This window comes from Zootoca vivipara, chromosome 16 (assembly GCF_963506605.1).
Source record: "Zootoca vivipara chromosome 16, rZooViv1.1, whole genome shotgun sequence".
Taxonomy (NCBI): Eukaryota; Metazoa; Chordata; class Lepidosauria; order Squamata; family Lacertidae; genus Zootoca; species Zootoca vivipara.
Window position 1 is genome coordinate 36910573 of NC_083291.1, and position 25692 is coordinate 36936264.

At 49.3% G+C, this 25692-nt stretch overlaps 1 protein-coding gene across 2 annotated transcripts in view; it reads left to right on the forward strand.

Annotated features, from left to right (window-relative positions):
- The window catches only part of GRIPAP1 (GRIP1 associated protein 1), a 58043-nt gene extending 40562 nt beyond the window's left edge, over nt 1-17481 (forward strand). For both annotated transcript variants that reach the window (XM_060269059.1, XM_035140852.2), the window contains 2 exons: nt 11427-11581; nt 16385-17481. In XM_060269059.1, coding sequence (XP_060125042.1) covers nt 11427-11581; nt 16385-16477 — 248 coding nt within the window. In that variant the 3' untranslated portion in view covers nt 16478-17481. The remainder of the gene's footprint in view (nt 1-11426; nt 11582-16384) is intronic.
- The last annotated feature ends 8211 nt before the right edge of the window (nt 17482-25692 follow it).

The window sequence follows — 25692 nt, forward strand, 5'->3', positions numbered from 1 at the left end:
GGCAGCAGGTCTCAATGTTTATCTTTCTCTCCCCCCCCCCCTATTCCTGATGTAGATATTCTCTCATCCCTTCTTCCATGGTGAGTAGCGGCACCATTTTGGGGTCTGCAGGAAATAAGACGTGATGTTAAGTCAGGAAGGAAGTTTGAGTGGAGTGTCCGCATCCCTCAGTAGTGCTGTCAGCAAATAAGGGGCAGAACTGGGCAGGCATAGTTGCACTGTCTCTCTTGGTCACACTGGAGCATAACCAACCGATCTGAGGTTTTCTATATACATAGATCTTAGGAGAAATTTAAGGAGCTTTGGAAATATTTTATATTTAGGGATATACATCCATAAAAGAAATAACATGAATCATAAAAAATAGTGTTATAGTTAGAGTCCCCTCCCCGCACAAGCTTACAAGTCCAGCATCTGACATGTCTTCATTTTAAAGAAAGACCAACATCATGGCTGCTAGGGGGAGGGGATGTCAAGGGTGTGTGGATAACGTTGGCTAAAACTGGGGAAGAAGATGGATTTAGCAGGGGTCTCCTGAGACTTTGACGCCTCACCTCCTTTTTTGGCTAACCTCTCCCACTACGGGGCCATCCCTCTTGTACACGATGGAAGAGAGAGGATGGCAAAAATGCCACACTTCACACTCTAGAATGGAAACGGAGGTGCCCTTTAAATGTTACACTGACGCCCTGGGAAGTTTCTTTCTGTAGGTTCATCCCATGGCACATCCCATGACACACCTGTGACATTTCAATAAAGGCCATTTTTTTGGGGGGGGGTTCCAGCTATGCACATCTTTCCCACCGAATCAGCACCTGCCTGCCCGTTCCGTGGGAGCGACGCTTTGCCTTCAGCTTGCCCCCCACCTCTTAAGAAAGCCTTGTCCCTGCTTGAAGTGTGGGGCGCAGAGTAAATCAGAAGAAGCTAAATTATTTCAAACTGGCCATATTTGAAGAACTCCAGCAGCTCCACCCTTTTGCATATTTGACTGCTAACGGGCACAGAGTGAATTTGGGCAGCAGGCACGAACCGTGACCTCTACATTAGGAGCCTTGCACGTATTTGGGGGTAGGGTGCAGGTATCCTCTTTTAAGCACTGGAAAGGTTTTTAGGCCTGTGATGCTAGGCCACAAAGAGGGGTGGAGCTGGAAAGACCCCTTTGAAGGGTCCCCTGCCTGCGTGCGGCTGTTCCTCCTCGCCCAGGATCTGGTGTCCCTGCCCCTCCCACCTCTCCATTCCTTCCGTGACAGGCCGGGCCTGCGAAAGGGACCTTTTTGTGCTACCGGTGACGCCGAGGGGGCAGGCCCCTCCCCTGCAGCAGCCGGAATGACAGCCTCCGTGGGGACCTGCTGTCAGACCCTGTTAGCGCCACTTCCCATCACCGGGCACAGACAAAGGCAGGAGGAAAGGGCTGCTCCCACTTGGCTTCACTGCGGTACAAAGGGAAGCGCCCGCCCAAGTGCAGCCATCTCCTCCTTTGCTCTGCCCTTTCGGCTCTCTGTGGCTCCTCTTGCAGGCCTTGCAAAGTCTGCAGGATCTGCTGGGTGTTCGGTCAGGGCTTCCTTTGAACACTTCTCCTCGACGTTCTGTAGATTAAAGTCTTTTCATTTTGTTTTCCTCAAAGTTTCCAGCCCATAGGGTTGCAGAAACAAGCTTGAAAGAGTAGTGGTTCCTGCTCGAGGCCCTCTGGGAGGTGACAGCCCAGTCCCAAGCCAGCCATCATCAGTCCCACAAGGTGGTCCGATGGTACAGGATGAAGCAGGTCCAGACAGTGGCCTGTATGGGGAGGCCGCCTGGGAACTCCCATCTTTGCAGCCGTGCCTTGGTCTGCTGTGGAGGGAAGGCAGGGTAAAAATGAAATAAAGGTAAAGGTATCCCTGGCCATTAGGTCCAGTCGCGGACGACTCTAGGGTTGCATGCTCATCTCGCTCTATTGGCCGAGGGAGCCGGCGTTTGTCTGCAGACAGCTTCCGGGTCATGTGGCCAGCATGACTAAGCCACTAATACAGACCACACAAGACCAGTTTATTCCTGTACATCAGCTCTCAGCACTTGGGCTTTGCAGTGTATTTCAGCACTTTGGACAGCTCCTTGGTCCTATCCCTTAGAATGGAGATGGAGAACTTGGTGCCCTTCAGGTGTTGTTGGATCCCAGCTCCCATCATCCCCAACCAGCATGACAAATGCTCAACATCTGGAGGGCCACAGGTTTCTCTTCCTGGCCTTAAGAGAAGAAAATGCCATAATAATACCAATGCTAGTAGTAGTAAGGTAAAGGTAAAGGCAAAGGTACCCCTGACCGTAAGGTCCAGTCGCGGACGACTATGGGGTTGCACGCTCATCTCGCTCTATAGGTCGAGGGAGCCGGCGTTTGTCTGCAGACAGCTCCCGGGTCATGTGGCCAGCATGACTAAGCCGCTTCTGGCAAACCAGAGCAGCGCACGGAAACGCCATTTACCTTCCCGCCGGAGTGATACCTATTTATCGACTTGCACTTGACGTGCTTTCGAACTGCTAGGTTGGCAGGAGCAGGGACCGAGCAACAGGAGCTCACCCCGTTGCGGGGATTCGAACCACCGACCTTCTGACCGGCAAGCCTCTAGGCTCTGTGGTTTAGACCACAGCACCACCTGCGCCCCTAAAAAAAATAATGAAATAAGTACAAATAAAAATAGATCTGCCCGTTTTTCCTCCTGCTGCCCACCCATGTCTCACTCCTTCTCCTCTACTGTATAATTTTGCCGTGAGGATGAGAGGACTGAACCCTGTGTGGGTGTGAACATGAGTTCAGTATTAAGCTTCAGATAGGATCTCGAGCTCCACGAACTGTGTGGTCTTCGTTCGCTACACCCACCCACCCAAATCGTGGGGAGAAGTAAGGTCTGGGCAGCCCTGCTGCCTTGAATAAGCTGCTTCTGTGCTTAGTGCTGGATGGAACTGGTGTCTTAGCCTGTTAACTCCCTGGCATTTCTGAGATCAAATAATCCTTGTGGCAGAATTCCTGCTTCATGTTGCTTTTCAGAGAGCAGATCATTGCTAATGTGGCTTTCGCTGCCTCTGGGTTGCTGCCATTTGCCCTCTGGATGGTGGTGGTGGGATCTCTCGATGTCCACATGTTACCTGCATGGCTAATATGTAAGAGAGAGTGAGTGCAGGAGAGGCTCTGGTTATGCAATGTGCATCGTGGCCAATGTAAGAGAGCCTTCAGGTACTTTGCAAGTTTGATTCCACTGATCTTTTAAAAATTCCTCTCTCATACTACCGGCACCCCTGCCAGCATTCTCTTCTGCAGCATTACACCTTGGACATTTCCAAAGCTTGTTGGAACTTTTGGAACTCCCAATCTGGCTTTTGGGGATCATGGTTCGTTGGCTTATTCAATTAGTCTTAACCAAGATGCTTTGTTGGGGTAGGGGCTGAAAATTGTGCCTAGGCAGAAGAACATTTCCACAACCTGCATAAAGAAGGATACTGATAAGCTGGAACGTGTCCAGAAGAGGGCAACCAAAATGGTCAAAGGCCTGGAAACGATGCCTTATGAGGAACGGCTTAGGGAGCTGGGTATGTTTAGCCTGGAGAAGAGAAGGTTAAGGGGTGATATGATAACCATGTTCAAATATATAAAAGGATGTCATATAGAGGAGGGAGAAAGGTTGTTTTCTGCTGCTCCAGAGAAGCGGACACGGAGCAACGGATTCAAACTACAAGAAAGAAAATTCCACCTAAACATTAGGAAGAACTTCCTGACAGTAAGAGCTGTTCGGCAGTGGAATTTGCTGCCAAGGAGTGTGGTGGAGTCTCCTTCTTTGGAGGTCTTTAAGCAGAGGCTTGACAGCCATCTGTCAGGAATGCTTTGATGGTGTTTCCTGCTTGGCAGGGGGTTGGACTGGATGGCCCTTGTGGTCTCTTCCAACTCTATGATTCTATGATTCTATGATTCTATGAAATTATACCAAAAAGGATTTTTTTTATTTTTGCATCTGTTTGCATGATGTGTTCTGCTACTCCACATGGGATAGAGCCAAGATGCTTTGCATTGCAATGAAGCCCCATTTCCTGACCAATGGAGATCCTCCTCCATGCTCCTCCCTCCCTCTATCTTGTCCCTTCCAAAATTTCACTCCAGCAGCACTGGAGCCTTAAGGACTAGAAGCTTCTTTCCCTTAAAAAAACTAAAATCAAAGCTGCAAATCTCATGCTACTGAAATTTGTATCTGCCACCTGATTCCAGGGCTCTGCTGTGTGATTGCAGAACCATAGCCTATACCAGTGATGGCGAACCTATGACACGCATGTCAGACGTGACACGCAGAGCCCTCACTGCTGGCACGCGCCCCATCGGCCCATTCGCGCTGCTGTTGTTGTTTCCCCCCCCCCATTTGTTCTCCCGCTCCTCCTGCAGCTTGCCTCTGCTGTTAAAACCCGGATCCTTTTTGTTGTTTTTGTTGCTGCTGGTAGCCAGAGATTGGTTTTTTAACCCTTTCTGTGCTGTTTTTTCTGGCGCTTTGGCAGACTATGATTGGGTGTAACAGCGTTCATTTTTTAACCTGTTCTGTGCTGGTTTTTTTGGCGCTTTGGCAGACTATGTCGGTGCTGCATGTTAGTTCCAGCGAAGGTATTATTCGTCATTTATTTCTGTTCTCCCCCCCCCCCAGAAAAGGGCAGCAGCTTTGGGGCACCCCCCCAAAAAACCCTCCAAAACTTTGGTCAGCAGCTCCCCTAAAAAAGCTCAACAACTCTGGGCACTTTGTGATACATAAGGAAGGGGTTTGGTTTGGTTTGATTAAATAATTAGTTTTTGGCTTATTAAATACAGTTATATATTACAATTATACATTTTTGTTATTTAAACTATAAATATCATGAAATTATGTTTTTTTTCTCGAAGTGACACACCACCCGAGTTATGTTCAGTTTTTTGGCGAATTTTGACACACCAAGCTCAAAAGGTTGCCCATCACTGGCCTATACAGAACTTTAGTCCCAACCAACTTGGGGGAAAGGGGGCTGGGCCCCAGATAAGGATCTGACCACAGCCTCAGTTGCTCTGGTTTTATTCTGGCTGCCAGTGAAGTAGAAATTCCACAAGTTTGGGAGAAGTTTGAAGTAGGGAGACAACTGCTTGGGACTTCAGCTTCACCTCGGGGCGGGCGGAGAGAGCAGAAGCCCCCCCGTATCTCTTAAGGAAGTGGCTTCTCTGTGCTTAGTGGGCTTCCTCCTTGGCAAGAGTGAAAGAGATGGAGGAGGAGAGGAGCAGGGCTCTGAAGTCTTGCATGACTTGGAGATTGGCTGTTCCATTATAGGTGGAAGGTGCAGCCAGGGGGAGAGTCCAGGGAGAGCTTTCTTTCTTTCTTTCTTTCTTTCTTTCTTTCTTTCTTTCTTTCTTTCTTTCTTTCTTTCTTTCTTTCTTTCTTTCTTTCTTTCTTTCTTTCTTTGTCCCGCTTTCTACGCACCAAGGTGGAAAGCACAGGTGGCCCTCGATTCTCTGCTCTTGGCACGAGAACGTGCAGGCTCAGCAGATTCATTTGGCAAGTCAGTTGGAGCAAGAAGCCAGGACACCAGGCCATGAGGATTCTCATTCCCGGAGTCCCTCTCCGACAGACTCTGCAATCCGCCCCCCCAGTCCCACAAACCCACATAGCATTCACAGAGGGATTGTCTCCTCCGCTCTGCTTTGTTTTCCCTGGCTTTGAACCCCCTCATAATAATCCCCATCCTACTCTCACCCCGTTGGTGATCCTGCTTCCATTCCTTTGGCCCACCAGAACTTGCCAAAGAGCAATGGTGTTGGACTCAGCCACAGTGCTGAGGGCGAGAGAGAGAGAGGGCCCTGTGATGTTGAGGGGCGACGTGCAAAGGGCCTCTCCTGTGCTTGGAGTTAAAAAATCAGGCAACCGGGGTGGTGGGTCCTCTTAAGCGGCTGTGGGTAAGTTTTCCATACTTCCACGCAGAACTGCGCCGCGGGCAGGGAACAGGAGCCGGTTATAAATAGCTTGCGCAGGGTCGCCTTCGCCTCAGCTTGGCAACACACAGCCCAGCCAGTGAATATTTCATGAACGCTAAAAATACAAACCTCCTCCTCCTCCTCCTCCTCTTGCATCTTGTGCCACTTCCTTCTGCCTTTGTCTGTCATTCTCAGGAAGATTTGTCCTCCAAATCTTTGTAACTGAACCCAGAAGTCACTGCTGGCCCTTCTGCTCTAACCACTTGACCCCGTTTGCCCCAGGAGTCCTGTGTGTGTGTCTCCAATTAACTCCTCTTTTATTTCTACCTCTCCTACAATATAAACTAGATGGATTTAGCCTCAGGCAATTACCTTAGGTTTTGATAATTGAACTGAGGTGTTCTCTCCCTCCATCTCTGGGAGGGGAGTGGGCTTAGTGGATTTGGGCTTTGCAGATAGGAGGCTGAGGAGAGTGAGAAGATTTAGGTGGGAGGCTTGGTCCAGGGAAAGGATGGTAAGCCTGGTGAATTGTGTGGGGGCAGATAGTGGTTCATACTCTAGGCCAGTGTTTCTCAACAGTGGGTCTCCAGCTAGTGTTGGACTACAACTCCCAACATCGCTAGCTAGCAGGACCAGTGGTCAGGGATGCTAGGAGTTGAAGTCCAACAACAGCTGGAGACCTGAGGACGCTAAACACTGCTCTGGGCATTATTCCTAAAGCTTATGAGAGTGGGCCAGGCTTGTGAACTCTGGGACCAGCCAGAGAAAAGTGGGCCTGATGTCAATGTATTGCTAGGAGGATGGGGGAGAGAGAGAGAAGCAGCAATCCTAAGGGTGCCAGAAACAAAACATGGTGGTTTTCCATTCCATTTCCCTGACAATTAAATGTTTCCAACTTAGGTTAAAGGTAAAGGTAAAGGGGACCCCTGACCATTAGGTCCAGTCGTGACCGACTCTGGGGTTGCGCGCTCATCTCGCATTATTGGCCGAGGGAGCCGGCGTATAGCTTCCAGGTCATGTGGCCAGCATGACAAAGCCGCTTCTGGCAAACCAGAGCAGCACATGGAAACACCGTTTACCTTCCTGCTGTAGCAGTTCCTATTTATCTACTTGCATTTTGACGTGCTTTCGAACTGCTAGGTTGGCAGGAGCTGGGACCAAGCAACGGGAGCTCACCCCGTCACAGGGATTCGAACCGCCGACCTTCTGATCAGCAAGCCCTAGGCTCAGTGGCTTAACCACAGCGCCACCTGGGTCCCTTCCAACTTAGGTTAAAAAATGCTATTGAGAGATCCACGGAACAAGCCAAACCAAAAGAAAAAGAAAAATGATTTGAGACTGTATGAGCAAGTGATGCAGTTTGGCAACGGGGAATACGATATATTGGGTATAGATAGATATATCGGGCCTGAATTATTCTGTTTCTGTGATGCCTCTGCCTTTGTACAGCATGATGTCAGCCCAAATGCACATGCCGGTCCTTTAAAGATTTCACATCTCCATTGCAAAAAATCAAAAGCAAAACAAATCACATGCTGTTGGGGGGTGGGGGGTGGAGAGATGATAACATCAGTGGGAAGAAAGGGGCAAGCTTTTGCACTCAGAAGCCCCACACTGGCCAACTTGAGCAGGAGGACTCAGAGGCTGCGACCCCTACTGGACGGTAGGGGCGATTTTGAAGGTGGAGGAGCTGCATGGGCTGTTGGAGGCGATGCAGGGATTTCACTTGGTGCTTTTAAGACACGCCTAGTCATTTGGATGCTGCCGCAGGTCTTCCCTCTTTATCAGCAGCAGTTAAGCACAGCACAGAGTGAAGTTTTGGCAGGCAAGCGGCCCAAATGCTAATGCACCTGTTATCCTGACCTAAAGAGCAGCTTCCTAGCTATGGCAGACTTCATGCTCAGGTTAGCAGAACCTTCTGCTAGTTTAGACTGTTTTCACCACCTGGTCAGGGTGGGCAAAGGGCTAGGTTTCCTCCCACCTTTCAGTGAATGCTAACAGAGGTGGGCACGTGTGGAGTTGAGGTACATGACTTCCGCAGGCTGCAGAGTTAGGCTTTTTGTTGTTGCTGTTTAACAGTGGAGGGTTTTAATTTTTAAACTTGCGCATACTCAGCCCTGGGGAAGGGCGCCACGGAGATCGTAACTCATGTTGACAATTGTGCGCAAGGGACACTGGAGTGGTTGGGGTAGTGGCGCGTACGAGTTGGGTTTGGTGGTGGGAGGAGCAGAGGAGCAGAGTCTGGGAGTCAGGATTCCTGACTCCTTCCTGTCCTGTGTATAAGGTAGGGGTGCTGTGGGGGTGAGCAACACATGACGGCACAGCCGAGGGATGGAAGGATTTCTGTCTTGAGAGACAGGCCGGCTGATGAGTGCTGAAGCTGCAGAGCAGGGAGAGCAGGTGGCATCGATCTAGGTGTCAGGGTTACTTTCGCTCGGCATCAGTCTGGGAGCAAACAGCAACGGACAGCTACTGGGGCGGGGGAGGGGAGATGTGCAGAGGCCTTTGCCACAGCCTGCGGAAAGAGCACAGGAATCCTGGTGCTTAGCCTTTTCGCTACAGCTCTTTCAAGCACTTATTACAAAGCACAGAAGGTGCTACCATCTAAGCTTCGTCCTCGCAGCTGCTTGGAATAGATCTGCGTTTGCAACCGGTGTGTGCATAGAACCAGGGCTAGCATGGGAGTTGGTTGGAACTTTTGCATTCTACAATAACTGGCCCCATAGGAAGGAGTAGAAGTGGGGTCAAACCCAGGGGTGATGGGTCAAGACGTGGGCCCTAGAGGAATCTGGTGGACCAAGGCAGAACCAGGATAGAACCTGGCAGGTTGTTGGGTGGAGATGGGCAGAAAATTCCAGATTCTGGTTTCTCGAAACTCGGTACTCATTAACTCACAGGTCACGGTTTTACCACGCAGCCTCGTTGACCACCTGCCATTCCTAGGACCGACTCGATGATGTTGCATCTGGCCTGCGGCCATTCATTCCCTTATATCCCCGGACATGTGGTCCCCAAGTGTGGTTACTCAGTGGTGAAGAGGGAGCACTCTGCACAAACTCGGAGGAAGCTCTTGCTAGTTCATCCAGAGCTCAGCTCTGTTTTTTGAAAACAGGCTCCAAAGCGACGTGTGTGTGTGTGTGTGTGTGTGTGTGTGTGTGTGTGTGTGTGTTTTATGATGTCCTTGTACCTGGTCATAGCCTGTGCTTGTTTGCCTAACCCCACCAGTCCAGGCAGTGGCTGTGGTGTTAATGGGGGCCATGCGGCATCCATCCCCTGCCGCAGATGTCATCATCCTCCGTCCAGTGAGCCTGCCTTCCCACTCACAGAAGCTGCAAAACTGCAGGGAGGCCTCTTGGCAGTTCCTTCTAGCATACAAGTTAAGAATCTCATTCAGTTCCTCTTCCACAGTTTTTCTTTTCCGTCTGAAGCCAGTTTCTCGGGGTGGGGGTGGGGGGCAGAGGGTGGCTGGCTGCTGTTATCTGTTTCCCTGCTGTTTTGCTAATTTCATGGCTGAGCAGGTGTCGGGGAAAGACCCCAAATTTATGTCAGCTCCCTAAGGAGATCAGAGCAGTCCCAGGCTCTGGAGAGGAGGGCAGCGAGCAATGGTTAGAGAGCAAGGGAGGTGATGGTTGTAGTTCTGAAAGGAGGAGCAGGCGGTGGGAGGAAAGTGGTAGATGTCACTGTTGTTGTTTTTAGTATATTTAATGTAACACCCACTCGCGGGAGAGGAGTGTGTGTTTGTGTTGCCCTTGGGGAAAAAACACTCATTGTTTTAGTGGTTTTTCCAGGCATGGGGGGCCTGCAAACAAAGGTGAGATTGTTTCAGCACAGCTCCCTCCCAATGCCTATTCAGAGCGAGGGATAGCATGGCCTGCTTTCACTCTGAATTGGCTTTTTAACATTGTCACATAAGCAAATCTGGCACTGCAATTGCCTCGTGTCTCCCACATGATCCTCGGTTGTCTGGGATCGTTCAGAGAAGGGTGGGCCTAAGAAGAGAAAGGGGAAATTATTTTCCTCAAGGGTATCTCATGGCATTTGTTACTCCCATTGGAGAAATGGCCAAGAGGTAGCTTGCAGTAAGCAGACAGTGGAAACCATGACAATAAAATAACTATAAAACCAGCTCAGCAGCTTGGGGGGAGAAGGCCAGCCAGTATCGACCTGAAACCGTGTTTGTTAATGGACTTCTGGTCTCCGGGGGAAAGAGCCCCGCAGAATTGCCTGGGAGACTTGGCTCGGGGGGGGGGAGGGAGGTGGCATAGCTTGTCTTCTGTTTAGGAAGGGACCTGGAGCAAGACTGCTGTCTGAAAGTCCTGGGCATGAGGTTTGTTGCATTTTACAACTTATAATGCTATAATGCTTCTGTCCCATTTTCCAGCATTTCCCTTTTTGCACTGCGCTACTGGTTGTGTTATGGAACTTTGGCTTTTGGGCAGTCCAGATTTCAAATGGTGGGAAAGAACTGTAGGCTGGGATGCCGCTCCACATTTCATCACGTGACATTACATGGTGAAATTCTCTTGAGTTGCAAGAGGAAATGGGGTTGCAAATGGATTTTTGTTCCTGGGAACAATTAAAAATTAGTACTGAACTTCTGCTAGATTCCACTTCTGCTAGATTTCCAGATGTGGCTTTTTGCATCCTTGATGTGCCACGGGATGATCCACTCAAGAGGAGGCAGCCTCTTTCTCCCTCTCTGAGGTGCTAGACCAGGCACCCCCAAACTTCGGCCCTCCAGATGTTTTGTACTACAATTCCCATCATCCCTGACCACTGGTCCTGTTAGCTAGGGATCATGGGAGTTGTAGGCCAAAACATCTGGAGGGCCACAGTTTGGGGATGCCTGTGCTAGACCTGTATCTGGTGCTGCTACTTCAGACTTGTGTTGGGGAGAAGTACATCTTCTACCCAAGTCCCCTCTGTATCATACATTTAATATCAAATCACTTCCAACAGTCATGGCTTCTGCCAAAGAATCCTGGGAAGTGTAGTTTCTCAAATGAGCTGAAAGTTGTTAGGAGAGGCCCCTCTTTCCCTCACAGAGCTACAATTCCCAGTGTGGTTTAACAATCAATCTCCCTTCCCAAGGGGAGTAAGGGTCTCCTAACAACTCAGCACCCTTAAGGAACTACAGTTCCCAGGATGCTTTGTGGGGAAGCCATGACTGTTTACAGTTGCATGATAGTGCTTTAAATGTATGGTGCAGATGGGGCTATAGAAAGCTAGTTGCCAAGGAGCAGGATTCTAGCAGAGGCCTGACATGCTAGCTTTCTGTGTACAGAGAATTGTTTTCGGGTTAAGGAGCATCTAGTCGTGTGAGGCCCCCTTTTGCTGTCACAAATGGCACAGCCCTGACAGAGGTTTGTCGTCCCCGTCCCCCCTGAGAACTAAGTTTGAGATGCCCACCAAACCACAACACACCCACTTCCTCTCTCTCTCTCTCTCTCTTGACTCTCTTCCCCTCCGCCCCTTCTGACAGACGTGTCGGGGGCCCACGGGCAAGTCGACCGCAGCAGCCTGGGCAGCGTCTTGCGGGACCTGGTGAAGCCGGGAGATGAGAATGTGCGGGAGATGAACAAGAAGCTTCAGAACATGCTGGAGGAACAGCTGACCAAAAACATGCACTTGCAGAAGGTTTGTGGGCGCAGCCTTGGGGACCGCGGAAGAGGCGTGTGGCTGGGGAGGGCATGATTCGAGGGTGCTAGAGATGGGAGCCAGTTCCAGGAGAACGGCAGAGCCGAGAGAAGACAGCAGAGCAACAGCCGGCCCAGAACCCTGTTCCCCGGTCCAAATTGAAAGTCGCTGTTAAGATCTCATCTTTCATGGGGGTTACGTTCCAGGCTATCATGCAAAGCCAGGAAAACAAAACAAAACCCCCGACAACCGAGCAGATCCCTCAAAACTCTCCTCTGATGACTTTCCAACCTCCTCCACAACTCTCTCCGTGCACCTCCAAAATTCTCTGCAGCTTCCTCTGCTCCACCGACTCTCTAACCACACCCAAATGCTCTCCCAGTGGCTGGTGGGTTTGCCAGTCATCCCCCCCTTCCCCTCCTTCCCCTCTGCGTTTATTTATTTTTCACCAATCCACGTCAAGTTGCAGTCATGTAAAGGAAACCAGTGATCTCCCTGTATAGGATCATGGGCACGTGTCTGAACACACATCAGCCTGGATAAAGAGTGGGGTGCTGATAATGTCAAGGTTGCAGGTTCAATCCCTGTATGGAACAGCTGCCTATTCCTGCATTGCAGGGGGTTGGACTAGATGATCCTTGGGGTACCAGCTCTACAATTCTATAATAAGTTTTCCTAGTTTATGCATGTAACACATGCACACAACAATGCAAGGGAGAAATTTAGAAGTCCTCCCTAACTTTTTGGAGGGGCAGAAAGCATGCCGTTATGCAGCTCCTGCAGTCTGGAATGGTACAGTCCAGGAGCAGTTTTACCATAGGATGTGGTTCCTTCCGAGGAGGAGCAGGGAGCTGCTAGAGGAGGTACCAGCTCATCTAACTCAGTTCCCCCGCCTGCTGCATCAACTGGGCTCTCACCTGGATGGGCTAATCAGCAGCACTGCTCAACGCTGGGGCCACACCTTCTCCTGCAGGCTCTTCTTCCATTGGAGAGACTTTGCCCCTAGATCTGTTGTTATAGTTTTGTTGTTTTTGTTTTAACTATTTACTTGTGTTTTTACCTTGTATTTTAGCCCGTGAACCATCCTGGGGTCTTGTAACGAAGGGCATAATAATAATAATACAGTGGTGCCTCGCTTAACGAATGCCCTGCTTAACGGAATTTCCGCTTAACGAAAGGTTTTTTTCTAGTGGAGGTTGCCTCGCTAGACGAATTCGTTTTACGAAAAATTCGTCTAGCGAATTGCGGTTTCCCATAGGAATGCATTGAAATTCAATTAATGCGTTCCTATGGGCAAAAAAAATTCAATGCATTCCTATGGGATTTGCTAGACAAATTTTTCGTTATAAGAAAAGACCCGTGGAACGAATTAAATTCGTCTAGCGAGGCACCACTGTAATAATAATAATAATAATAATAATAATAATTGACAGTTCCTTGTGTGAAAAGGAACTCTGCACATGCTCAGAAGCACACAACATGAGGTAGTAGGATTTTGGGGGTATTTCCCCCAATAAACAATTTGCACCTGTAAATTGCATGGGGTCAAGAGAGGAAGAAGAGTTTGGATTTGATATCCCGCTTTATCACTACCCTAAGGAGTCTCAAAGCGCTTAACAATCTCCTTTCCCTTCCTCCCCCACAACAAACACTCTGTGAGGTGAGTGGGGCTGAGAGACTTCAGAGAAGTGTGACTAGCCCAAGGTCACCCAGCAGCTGCATGTGGAGGAGCGGGGAAGCGAACCCCGTTCACCAGATTACGAGTCTGCCACTCTTAACCACTACACCACACTGGAAGGAAGCCTTATTGGAGCACCTAGCTCCCTCCCCAGGGACTAACCGTGGCAGAAATGTATTGGGTGGGGCAAGTGCTCCAGCGAGGGATCCCAGCAAATAGCAGCAGAAGGTGGGGCCAGCGGGAGGAGAGTCCTGCTGCAGCTTAACAGGGGCATGCAGCTAGCAAAATGGAGGCCAGTAAGGGTTTGGGGTGGTTCCAGAGAGGTGGCAAAGGGGCCAGCTTGGAGGTTGCCATCACAGTAAACCAGCAGCAGGGGCCCCGGGGCCGTTCCCCACAAGTCCACCCCTGATTTCACATGCAACTGGTACATGCACCCAGCCGCTAAGGAACAACTGAGAGCTGAAAGTGAGCAGTGGGAAGGGGGAGCAGCTCCACAGCCGCAGGAGATGGGGCTGCAGGCGGCGGGGAGATATTTTCCCCAGGCAAATAAGGACAGCTGGCAGCTTTTCCGGGTGCTCCTGCAGTGAGCCCACGGGGCTGCCCTCCCGCTTCCTCTTGCCATACTCCTGGTCTCAGGATGCAGGTCAAGGTGACTGCGAGGGGAACCGAGGAGGCCAGCGGGAGCCTGGCTCCTGGCACCGAGCGGCAGCTGTGGGAGTAGCAGGTTTCCCTCCCCATTACGAGCCGTGGTGACCTTGAGCTGCAGAGGAGCAGCCGCCGCTTTCGCTTCCTTGTGCCAAAGATCGGCTGGGGCTGGAGCCGCCTCTCTCCCCGTGTCACAAATGGGTGGCCACCCAAAGCCAGAGAGGAAGCCTGCTCCCTGGGCTGCCGCGGCGAGGCTGCCTCTGGGGCAGAGCAGTCAAACAGAACAGGACAGGGTATGCAGGGCAGAAATTGTCCCTGCAGCCTTGAATGGGGGCGGGTGGGTGGGGGGTCCGTCCTGGCCATCACAGGGGCATGGCAGCAGGAGTGCTGTGTCTTGGGTCTTGCCCCTCTTGAGCCCTCCTCACCCCGGGAAGATGCAGAGGGGTGGGGGGGGAGAAGAAGAAGATGCTAGAGCAGTGTTTCCCAACCTTGTGCCTCCAGCTGTTTTCAGACTACAATTCCCATCATTCCTGACCACTGGTCTTGCTAGCTAGGGATGATGGGAGTTGTAGTCCCAAAACATCTGGAGGCACAAGGTTGGGAAACACTGTGCTAGAGCCCTCCCCAGTCCTTGTGCTCGGAGAGCCGTAAACGCTCAGATCCTGCACAAGCTTTACTTGAGTGGCCCAAGACCCAGCCACTCAGAATCCCACCTAAGGATGAAGAGCATCATATACAGGATATTCTGATCATATGCAAAGGGTTTTCTCCCAGCCCCACTTTGGAAAACTTGCAGCAGCTTCCCGGGGGAGGGGGGGGATTCATGGGAAATATGTCTTCCAATGCACCCCTATCAGCCACAATAGCTAAGTGGAACCCTCCATGTTCAGAGGCAGTATACCTGCAAATACCAGCTGATGGGGACATAGCAGCGGGAGGACATCAGTCTTACTGCCCTGCTCTTACAAGTTTCTCAGAAGCATCTGGCTGACGGCTGCTTAGCAAGCAGGGCTGTGTAGACCTTAAGTCTGATCCCGCAAGGCAGTTCATGTGCTCACCTGTTTTAATCACCGGCGCTCACAAACACAGGCTAGGGAGAGGCGAGAGGGAGCCCGCCCCAGCAAAAGACTTTGCAGCATAGTGGCCTTTCCCCCCCCCCCTTTCCTTTTTCAATATTAACTTGATGTAGAATCTGATCCTTCCAACGTCCTAATGGAGCAAGGGGACGAAAGAGTGATGTCAGCGGAAAGAGGCGGCTATTTATAGCTGGATCTGAGTGGGGAGGGATTGGGGGGGGAGCGGAGCTGCTTCAGAGGACGGACTGTCAAGGTTGGGGCTGCAAAGAAGCGGTCAGTGGGCGGGGGGCGAGCAGAGGGAGGATGCTGTCTTGGAGACAGGGTGGGCGTGTTGCAGGGGGTGGAAGTCCGCAGCTAATGTGATGGAGGGGGGAGGGGTGTGGGGTTTGGGGCAGGTTGAGTTGTGTGGCCGACCTGAGTGGTGGCCTCTAGGGGGCGCTGTGCAGCTGGGAAAGAGGCTGCCAGCCAGGGATACTGCAAGGTGGTGTGGTTGGAGGAGGCACTGGTCAGAAGGAGCCTTGGGGGGTGGGGATGTGGGGGGGCATGCTGTAGCCAAGGGAGCGTGGCCTGAGAGATGGCACGTGGCTTGCATCCAAGAGGCACCCTTTTGCTATCGAAATCTACACTTGGTTCGTTCTCTCTCTGCCTCTTTTATTGATTGTGATTGGTTCTTTATCTCGTGATTTTTTTTATATAAAAAGTTTTCCTCTGAACTCAAGCCCAATGGTGATCAATAAGCAATTTTTAACTGCATAATCTGATAATGAATTTATATACTTAGAAGGTTTTTATCCTGCCTTTGGTCACAAGTCATCTCATTGATGTACGTGAATAGCCACCAGGGTGTCCTGTTCAGATCTGGCGTTTCCTCTTAGCGGCATCTTTTCCCAATATGAGGCAGGGGACTGAAGCACTGAATTCCCTTCCTTTCCCAAACTCAGATTTGCGCCTGTGGCTTCTGCCTGTGCCTCTGTTGTCGGGGTTGCCAGCTCACTGCTTTGAAAAAGACTTTTCCGCTGTCCCTGAAGAGGACAAAAAAGAGCTAAGGCAGTAGTGTCTCAGAGGCAAGCCAGAACTTGATGGACCAGAAGCAGGGCATGAAGAAAACTGGCCGGCCGGAGTAGAGCCTGGCAGAACATAGAACCATAGAATTGGAAGGGGCCATGGGGGTCATCTGGTCCAGCCCCCTGCAATGCAGGAATCTTTTTCCCAACACGGGGCTTGAACCCATGATCCCAAGAGTAAGAGTTTTACCAGGGAGCTGCAAATGCAAATTAACCTTAGTAGGGGCAGAGTGTGAATATGGGCAGGGTTTGCCCTGTGGGAGTTGATGCACCCTCTTTCCGTGGGCTCAGCTGACCTGCTTCTCCCCCTTCCTCCCTTCCTTTCTTTCCCCCTCACCAGGATTTGGAAGTGCTCTCCCAGGAGATTGTCCGCCTCAGCAAGGAGTGTGTTCCGTCCCCTGACACTGAGCCTGCCCTGGATGATGCCGTCTGAGCCCCGTCCTGTGATGCCCCATCCTTCACTTTGCCCTCGACTGCACTGCTGGCACGGGAGAGGGGGGTGGTATTGGCGCCTTCTGCCTCACTCCCGATGGGTCAATTCTCTTAACCTTGTTTTGTTTTAGGGAGGTATTCGATCCTCTCCAGCTAGCTGTCTTTCCCCTTCTCGGCGCCAACAAACAAGTTTGCCCTTTAGCCGCCTCCCAACTCAGGCCTCCCCACTCCCTGCCCTGAAACAGATTCGTTTCTCCTAAGTAACACACACACTGACTATCCTCTATCTGCTTCTCTTTAGGGCTGTTGTAAATGCTGGCCCTTTAAGAAGCACTGGTTGAGGTGGCCTTCCTGCAGCAGCACTCCTTGTGGGCTGGAGGGCAAACTGCAGCTTGGTTCTTAAAATTGACCCAGGTGGGGTAGGATGCATTGAACAGAGGGGAATAACAGAGGAACTGCAAAGCAGAATGGGAGGCATTCCTGCCATGGTAAAGAGCCATTTCAAGCACCACTCTTGAAATACTATTGCTCTGGAGATGTTTAACTTTCTCCCAAGCTTCTCTGCCTGCAACCTACTCTTCAAGCTACATCTGTGAATCCTACAGCTTCATCTTCCTGATTCATTCATAACACCCCCTTCCCCTGTTCTTCCATCACCTTGCATGCTCAGTGAGTACTGAATCTTATTCTGCCCCAGCTCTATCCAGCTGTTGCTGCTGTTAATAAAAAAGGTAAAATATTATAGATAAATAAATATATATATATAGATATATATATATTTGTGCTGATTCCCTCCCTCTGGGTGGGACTTGACCCAAGCGGAGCAAAACCCCTATGTCTCCAGGAGGGGGGGACTCTTGGGGCTCATTCAAGGTTCCAGCTGCACTTTCCCCCCCTGTTGGGTGAGGGTAGCGTGTGTGTTTTATTTAACGTATCAATGACTTGTACAAGGCCGTAATTGTTGAGCAACTGATAATGCAAACAATGATTTTTTGACTGGCTTCAGCTCTGTGTGTTGTTCTTGTTTTGAGGAGGTGGGGGTGAAATGGGGCTGAGCTTCCCTCTTTCTATGCCTGAATAAGTTGCTTCCAGCACTCTGGATTCATGGTACCGGTAAGAGGGGGGGCTAAGTTCTCCCTGCTCTTTCTTTTAAGAGGTTAGAGTGACCAGAGTCAGATCCCCTCTCCACTCACCCCTGCAAATCTTCACTAGTGAAAAGAGGTAACTGGGTGGCATTTGTAGACTTGAGAGGGGTGTTGTGGGGACTTGAGGCACATCAGCAAAGTAAAGTGACCCTGGTTCTTCCCCATCCCGGTGTTATAAGAAAAAACCTGCTCCTTTATCCCTTATGGGGTATCCAAGAGCCCGTATGTAGGTTTTCTGTCGGTGGGAGAAAATAACAGAGGCCAGTCAGAGGATATTGAGAAGCAAACCAGCTAGTAAGCATGATCTTTATTAAACTGTTGCAACAGGGTCCCCCCGCCCACTCCACGCAGGGAGGGAGGAGAGGAACCCAGAACATTGGTGTGCAAGCTCTTTTGAAATTGCCTACCCTGTAGCTCAAGACCAACCCCCCCAAAACATCACACATACATCATAGAAAGAGGTGGTCCCCAGCAGAAATTTGAGTGTGTTGCTTCTCTCCTGTCTGCCAGGATACCTGATAATGCTGTATCTGATTGCCTTTTCTGGGCAGCCTGGCCATTCCTATGAGATGGCAAATACTTAGTTCCTGAATCTCTTACACCAGGCATGGTCACGCATGTTTCACTTCATCAAATCTGGCCCTCTTTGAAAAAAGTTTGGGCACCCCTGACTTACACATATTGATAGTGTGCTCAGCTTAACAGATACTTGCCAGACTATTTACAGAGAGGTGTAAGCCCCTACAGTCCAAAGACAATTGGAAAGCTTTTCCCATTTTCTTCTTCCTTGCAGAGGGAGAGTCAAAATGGCTTCAGGATTGTTCTCCTGTACTATTTCAGACACGTGGTTTATATACTTACGTATGTGTTTGCCTTGTACATTTATGAACATTTATTTTTTATATATAAGACCTTAGAATTCCTATAACACCGCATTCCTTTGACACCCACCAGCATTTTGGGTGCTCTCTCAACTCCTCTTTGTCTGGAAGAAGCAATGCAAGCCAAGGATTTACTCATGCTTCTCCCCAGACCTTTTGGGAGCTCTCTGCAACGGGAGAATGGTGGGGCAGTGTTTGTGGCCCCAGTGAACACCTTGACCTCCCAGCCCCAGAGCTTGGCAACTGCTCCCCCACTCCCCAGTGCTTCCATTGAGGAAAGGACTTTGGCATCACAGAGCAGGAATGATCAGCAAGCTCAGCCTTTCCTAGACCAAACCAAAATAATGTTTTTATGTGGGTCTTCCACTGAGACGCCAGGGATTGAAACAGACTATTCTTGCCTCCAGAGTTTGTGTGTGTGCTCTGCTGGTCGTCTGTTAGAGCAGCACCATAAAAACGAAGACTCCTGCTTGACCCTGGCAAAAGAAAAGGGAAGTTTTGAACCTTCCACCCCAGCAAGACAACCTGATGGAAGCTTCTGCAGCTCAACTATTCTGTCCCATAAAAATGGTTAATTTTGCTTCTAAAGGTAAAGGGACCCCTGACCATTAGGTCCAGTCGTGACCGACTCTGGGGTTGCGCGCTCATCTCGCATTATTGGCCGAGGGAGCTGGCGTATAGCTTCCAGGTCATGTGGCCAGCATGACAAAGCCGCTTCTGGCAAACCAGAGCAGCACATGGAAACGCCGTTTACCTTCCCGCTGTAGCGGTTCCTATTTATCTATTTGCATTTTGACGTGCTTTCGAACTGCCAGGTTGGCAGGAGCTGGGACCAAGCAACGGGAGCTCACCCCGTCACAGGGATTCGAACCGCCGACCTTCTGATCGGCAAGCCCTAGGCTCAGTGGTTTAACCACAGCGCCACCTGGGTCCCAATTTTGCTTCTAAGAGGTATACAAATCTGCCTCCCCTCCCTCTTCGAAAAATGCTGTGAGGAGAATGGAGGGCGGCTCTGGTAACTGAAATAAGGCGAGCAGGTGTCTCTCAGCTTCTTTCAGAGAAGGTGTCAAATATTGTTTCCAGAGCCCAGATCAGCTCCCATCAGGTGCAAAACTCTTTCCATGAGCTTATCTCAAGACTTCTGGGTTTGTGATTTTTCCGTGCAGCCTTGAGCACTGCCCTCACTTGTCAAATGAGAAACAAAAGCCTGGCTCTAGAAAATAACCATTTTGGGAAGAAGGCACGGAGCAATGCTGGACCCCCGCTTTTGAGCTCGCTCACAAAACTTCCAAGTGTTTCTCTGCAACCACGAGGGCCGGGATCCTGCTTTGTTTGCGAGGGGAAGAGAGTGGACGAGAGGAGAGACCTCTTGCACTGTGCAGGTGACAGTGATAGGATTGCCCAGCTGCGCGGCAACTCGATTGGAGCTCGGATTCAAGCGATGCCTGTGTTTCAGGCCCTCTTCACCCGCAAAGTCTTGCATTGAGATGCTGGAACCAAAGTGCCTGGATTTCTCTTACTGTATTCCTCCCCCTCCCCTCCCTTTCTTCTACTGCTTAAGACGCCTCCGAGAATCTAAATAAAACTGGGCCTTTGATCTGGGGAAACAATAACAATGAAATATTTATCCGTGCATCAGGGACTTAGCAACATTCCAACATGCAGGTGTTGCCAGTGAGGAGGAGATGCAAATTGTATCTGTCGGTCTAGTTTCCTACCCCGCCATCAATCCCCCCCCACCATACTGATTCCCTATATTTGTGGTAGGATACATGCACCTACCTATAATAAAAACCCAGTATTCCCATTATACCAAGGAACAAACCATTCCAAATGGCTTCCAATTTCATCCTGTTAGGAAAAGAAAATAGTCTTAAATCCAGGATATAGTTGAGAAGGATAAAACCTTCCTTTTAGACCAGCTACACCAGGACTTCTTGTGCTGTTGAATTGACCTTAATGCTGCTAGCATTTTCACCTGTTTACAATCATTTTCCAAATACTCCACAAAGTTTTTCCACTCCACAACTTCTTGGTCTCATCCTGATAATGATAATAGAAACTGATCTGCCTCACAGGGTGTATTTAGATATCTATTGCATTTCTATTCCTCTGTTTCTCCAAGGAGCTCAAGGTGACATACATGGTTCTCCCCCTCCTCATTTAATCCCCACAACAACCCTGTGAGGATGGTTAGGCTGAGGGGCAGTGAATAGCCCCCAAAGTCAGCCTCATGGCTGAGTGGGGATTTGAACCCAGGTCCCCGAGGCCCTAGCCTGACACTCTTAAGCACAACACCACAATGGCTCTCTAAACAATGCAAAATGTTACTCTGGTAACGTTTGTCAAGTGGTTTGAATGCTGAAAGTGTTACATAAACATCCAGGATTATTATTTTTGCATAATTTGGTGCATGTTTAATACACAGAGCCACTTTTAGAATCCGGATTCTTGTCACTACAGCCCCTGTGAGTGAAGATGGAGCCTGTAACGTGAGTGGCGCTAACGGCATAGAAGCGCAACTGGTTCTTGGACTCTACAATAAGGAATCCAGAGTAACTACCACATGCTCATGTGACGCTCACCACAGTTCCTTGCCATCTCTTAAGTTGGGGACAGGTGCGGCGGAGCAGCTGAGGAGGGCAGGCAGCTCAGATGTGAAGGAAGGCAACAGAGTCACACCTGGAGATTCAAAGCTATGCCTGGTGTTTTCTTGGTAAGAGGCAGCAAACCGAAGCTCACGACCCCTAAGACCTAACGCACACATTCAGAAAGAGTCACATTAATTTCAGTTAACAAAAAGTATATAGTGCCCACTCAGTAGGAGACCTCTAAGCAATTTACTAAAAAAAATAAAAATAAAAAATGGTAATGCTGAATAAATGGAGCACAGCTTTAAAGTAAAACAGAGACTGAGACTCTGCCACTTGAGGTGGGAAACTGAACGCTCCCCTGTGTACATTTGGGGTTGTGTTTTTTTAAGCCCAACAATAAACACCCTGCAATTAAAAAGCTTGTGCGTGATTAAGATGTCACTATAAATAGATAGTTGTATAAATACTATATTTATTTTATAAATAGATGAAATGGGACGGCCAACCTTTTGCAACATTAAGCCTGGATGCTGTAATTATGGCACATCCATGCACCAATTGGGGGGGGGGGGAAGGATACAGAGATGCTGCTGTTTGCACTAAGCCCCCTGTTCCCATCTAGCAAATGGGCTTGCTAATTCACCAGGAAAAACAGCAACCACCTCCCCTGCACGTTTGCCTTTAACAATGGCTTTGTTTGCAGATAGCAGCAGCAGGGTAAAAGACACTGGAATAGGGGCTTGCTTAAAAGGGGGGGGGGTGGCTGGCTGGCTGGCAATCCTATCTACCAACTTCAGGTGTCTTGCCACCTTTTCCTGCTGACAGGGGCAAAGTAGATGCTGAAATTGAGCCAGTGAAGTGTTTGTACCTTTATGCGTGTGCAAAGTTGGTGTCCCTAAAAGTGGCAGCCCTAGGACAGAGGGATGGGCAGGACCAGATGAGGGGAGAGAGCGAGCTTGCTGTGTACGTTACATCACAACCAACCGGGAATCCAGGGGGGAAATTGGATAACAAGAGATCCGAGGTAAAGAGGACAGTGACCCGCAGTGAGCAAGACTTTCTGAGAGGTTCCAACTCCATTTGCAGAGCCATTGCTAGTGGAGACATCTTTGTCCTGCAGGGCCACCCTAAAGCATAACGGCACAGCAGGAAAGAATTGAACAGGCGAAGCAATAAGGCTACAATCAGTGTGTGTGTGTTGGTTGGGTTGTGAATGCTGCTGTTGTGATTTTCCTGCTACTAAATATGCTATCTGCAGAAACAGTCGTGGTTCCTGGCCTTCCTGGACCTGGCCTCTGTAGTGATTGTGCCAGGTTGTGGATCAACCTGTCAGGAAAGGTGGGGGGAAACGACTTTAAAAAAGCGAATCTGGCCATTGGAGGGAGACTTTGGCCTGGACCAGTGAAAGTGTCAAGCCCAGGAACTGCCGTGACCACGAGGAAAGGTGAGAAGGGCTGCTCCCAGCTGCTGATTCAAAGATGGCTCAGGCCTATGGAGTCCAATGCATCCTGTGCAGACCTCACTGAAGTGAGCATGAGCTATGCAAGCACGGTTTTCCCCCTCTCAACAGCCCTATAAGGTAGCTTAATCTAAGAGATAGCAGTTGGCCCAAGTTCATGCACAGAGCTTCCTAGCTAAGCAGAGATTTGAATCCAGATTTTTCTGGCCAAATTCAACACTTTGCTGACTGTTATACCACACTCAAGTAGAGCCAGTTTTTCAACCTGCCTCTGTACCCATGCTTTGAACAGCAGCTTCACTGGCTGGAATTACCATAGCAGGTGCAGGCGCTGTGGTTAAACCACTGAGCCTAGGGCTTGCTGATCAGAAGGTCGGCGGGTCGAATCCCTGCGACGGGGTAAGCTCCCGTTGCTCGGTCCCAGCTCCTGCCAACCTAGCAGTTCGAAAGCACGTCAAAATGCAAGTAGGTAAATAGGAACCGCTACAGTGGGAAGGTAAACGGCATTTCCATGCGCTGCTCTGGTTTGCCAGAAGCAGCTTTGTCATGCTGGCCACATGACCTAGAAGCTATACGCTGGTTCCCTCGGCCAATAATGCGAGATGAGCGCGCAACCCCAGAGTCGGTCACAACTGGACCTAATGGTCAGGGGTCCCTTTACCTTTAACACCTCCTTATGCTGTGAAAAACACCATCTGGCTTGTATCTGTGGGTCAAGCTGCTGTTGCAAGAGCCCCCCCCCTCGTGCCAGTGAATTTTCCCTGTCGGTTGGCAACTGTACTCCATGGTTCTATAATGCCCATCTCCCGCTGGAACACAAGTCCAGAAGGAAAAGCACTGTATGCGCTAGAACTCTTCTGAGCCCCCTCAATTTCAATAAGAACTTCCTGATGCACCTAGTTCAGGACTGCCAACTAGCCAGAAAAAGCATGCAGACCTGCTCTTGCGCCCCTAAAAGCAACTCAATTCGCAGGTATTAGCAGCCTATATTAAGGTTTCCAAGGCTAGTAATGTAGATGGGGAGGGAAGTTATTACTTTCCGATGGCTGCAAATTACATGGTTGTTCAAAAGTTGGCAATCCTTCGTTATTCTATATGTATTATGCATATTTAGGTTTTCTGCCGAGGGCATCTAAGCATCTTGAGCCAGCCCTTGCTGAAGCCAGTGTGCTTTAGTATCTGGAGAGTTTGGAACAATGATTAATTTCTTTAAAGTGATGTTGTCAGGCTGCTTTCAAAAGCACAGGAACAGGTGTGCTGTTAAAAGAAAAGAATAAAAGTTTGTGTGTGTGTGGGGGGGAGACTTTAATAACTCTCCAGGGAGCCTTTTTTGGCCTTCCAGTGTTTTCCACATATCCAGCTCAAATTCTATCAGGAAAAGAGGTTCTGGAGCTGAGTCCTTGCTTGCATTAAGCCCTGGCCTTATACCTAGTTGCCATTGTGATGCAGTTGATGCAGGACACGAAAAAAAATATTGTCGCTTTGCAACATGACTGCCCAGTAAACTAACTAAAACTACACCAGGAAGCCTGGGAACTGAAGTTTGTTAAGAGTAGTTGGGAAATTGTAGCTCTGTGAGAAGTAAACTATAGTTTCCATGATTCTTTGCCAAGGGAATGTGCTTTAAATGTGTGATGTGTATGCGGCTGGCCAGACATAATCTAAGCTTCACGTATGCTTCCTGATTGGCAAACACTTTTGGCTAGGATCATGCAGTATGCAAAGTTCACCCCCAATGAATCTTCTTTCTCAGCCAAGAGAAAAACTTTTCTTGATAAAATTGTAAGAATTCCAACTTTCACAGAAATGAAAGAGCTTGGGGTGGGTTTTTTTGGCTGTCTCCATCTAATACAAGGCAGGACTATCTAGCAATTTAAATTAGGAAGAAGAAGAAGAAGAAGAAGAAGAAGAAGAAGAAGAAGAAGAAGAAGAAGAAGAAGAAGAAGAAGAAGAAGAAGAAGAAGAAGAAGAAGAAGCACCTCTGTTCCTGCTCTGCCTCCTTCCGGCTTTGTCAGTAGAGAGGGCTTGGCATTGATCAGTTTTCAAAGCACTCAGGTAGAATAGATCAATGACCATAATATATATATTTAATGACCATAATATTAATAATCCTTAATTTAGTTTGGTGGAAAGGAATTGATAATCGGAGTAAGGATTCTCAGCGACAAAGGCATGATAGGAAGTATTGATACTTGCTCTCTGTGGGAGGTCCGCCAACTTCTTAGCCAGGCTCCATAGTTGTGCCTTAGCATCAGTTTCAAATTAGCAGTCACTACAGTTTATGCCCCTATTCTGGAAAGCTTCAGCTGCTGCTAAAGCCACAGAAGCAAGTCAAGCAGAGAGGTCTTGCTTATAGGGATGCGCCAAGGAGCACAGTCCCCGAATACCTTTCTATGTGCCTTGAATAAGTAATGATTCTGGTTGGGGAGGCCTGACCTGGGTTACTGAGTAGGATGTAGAATCATAGAATCATAGAGTTGGAAAAGACCACAAGGGCCATCCAGTCCAACCCCCTGCCAAGCAGGAAACACCATCAAAGCATTCCTGACAGATGGCTGTCAAGCCTCCGCTTAAAGACCTCCAAAGAAGGAGACTGAATTTGGGTAAATCAAATTGATTTCGTCTAGGGGTGATTTGGCAGATAATGACTGGGGTTAGCTGAAAGGCAATGGGATTGATCTCATGTGAGTATAGGATATGTTGGAAATAAACTGGAGATGTGTGAATTGAAGAGAAGCTGAACTGGGGGTTAGGTGCAAATTAACTGAAGATTTTATCTGGGGTGAGAAATCAACTGGCTTCTCTTCTGTGCTATATACATCCTAAATATTTGTCTGTGTTTTTCACAAAGGAATGCTCTCCAAATATTGCTGGACTCCAACTCCCATCATTCCAGAGCATTGGCCAAGCTTGCTGCGAGTAGGGGGGCGGCTACTGGGAGTTGGAGTCCAACACTGTCCAGAAGGCCACAGTTATCCCATCCTTGCCAGTCAGTTGACAATCTTACCATGGAACCTGTAGCACTAGATGTCTAAAGTTGTCACCATATCTGTGGATAGATTCTCTTGGTGTTTCCAGGTGGACTGTTTACACTGGCTGTGGAATGAGTATTACCGGTAAATTACGTTGGTTAGACG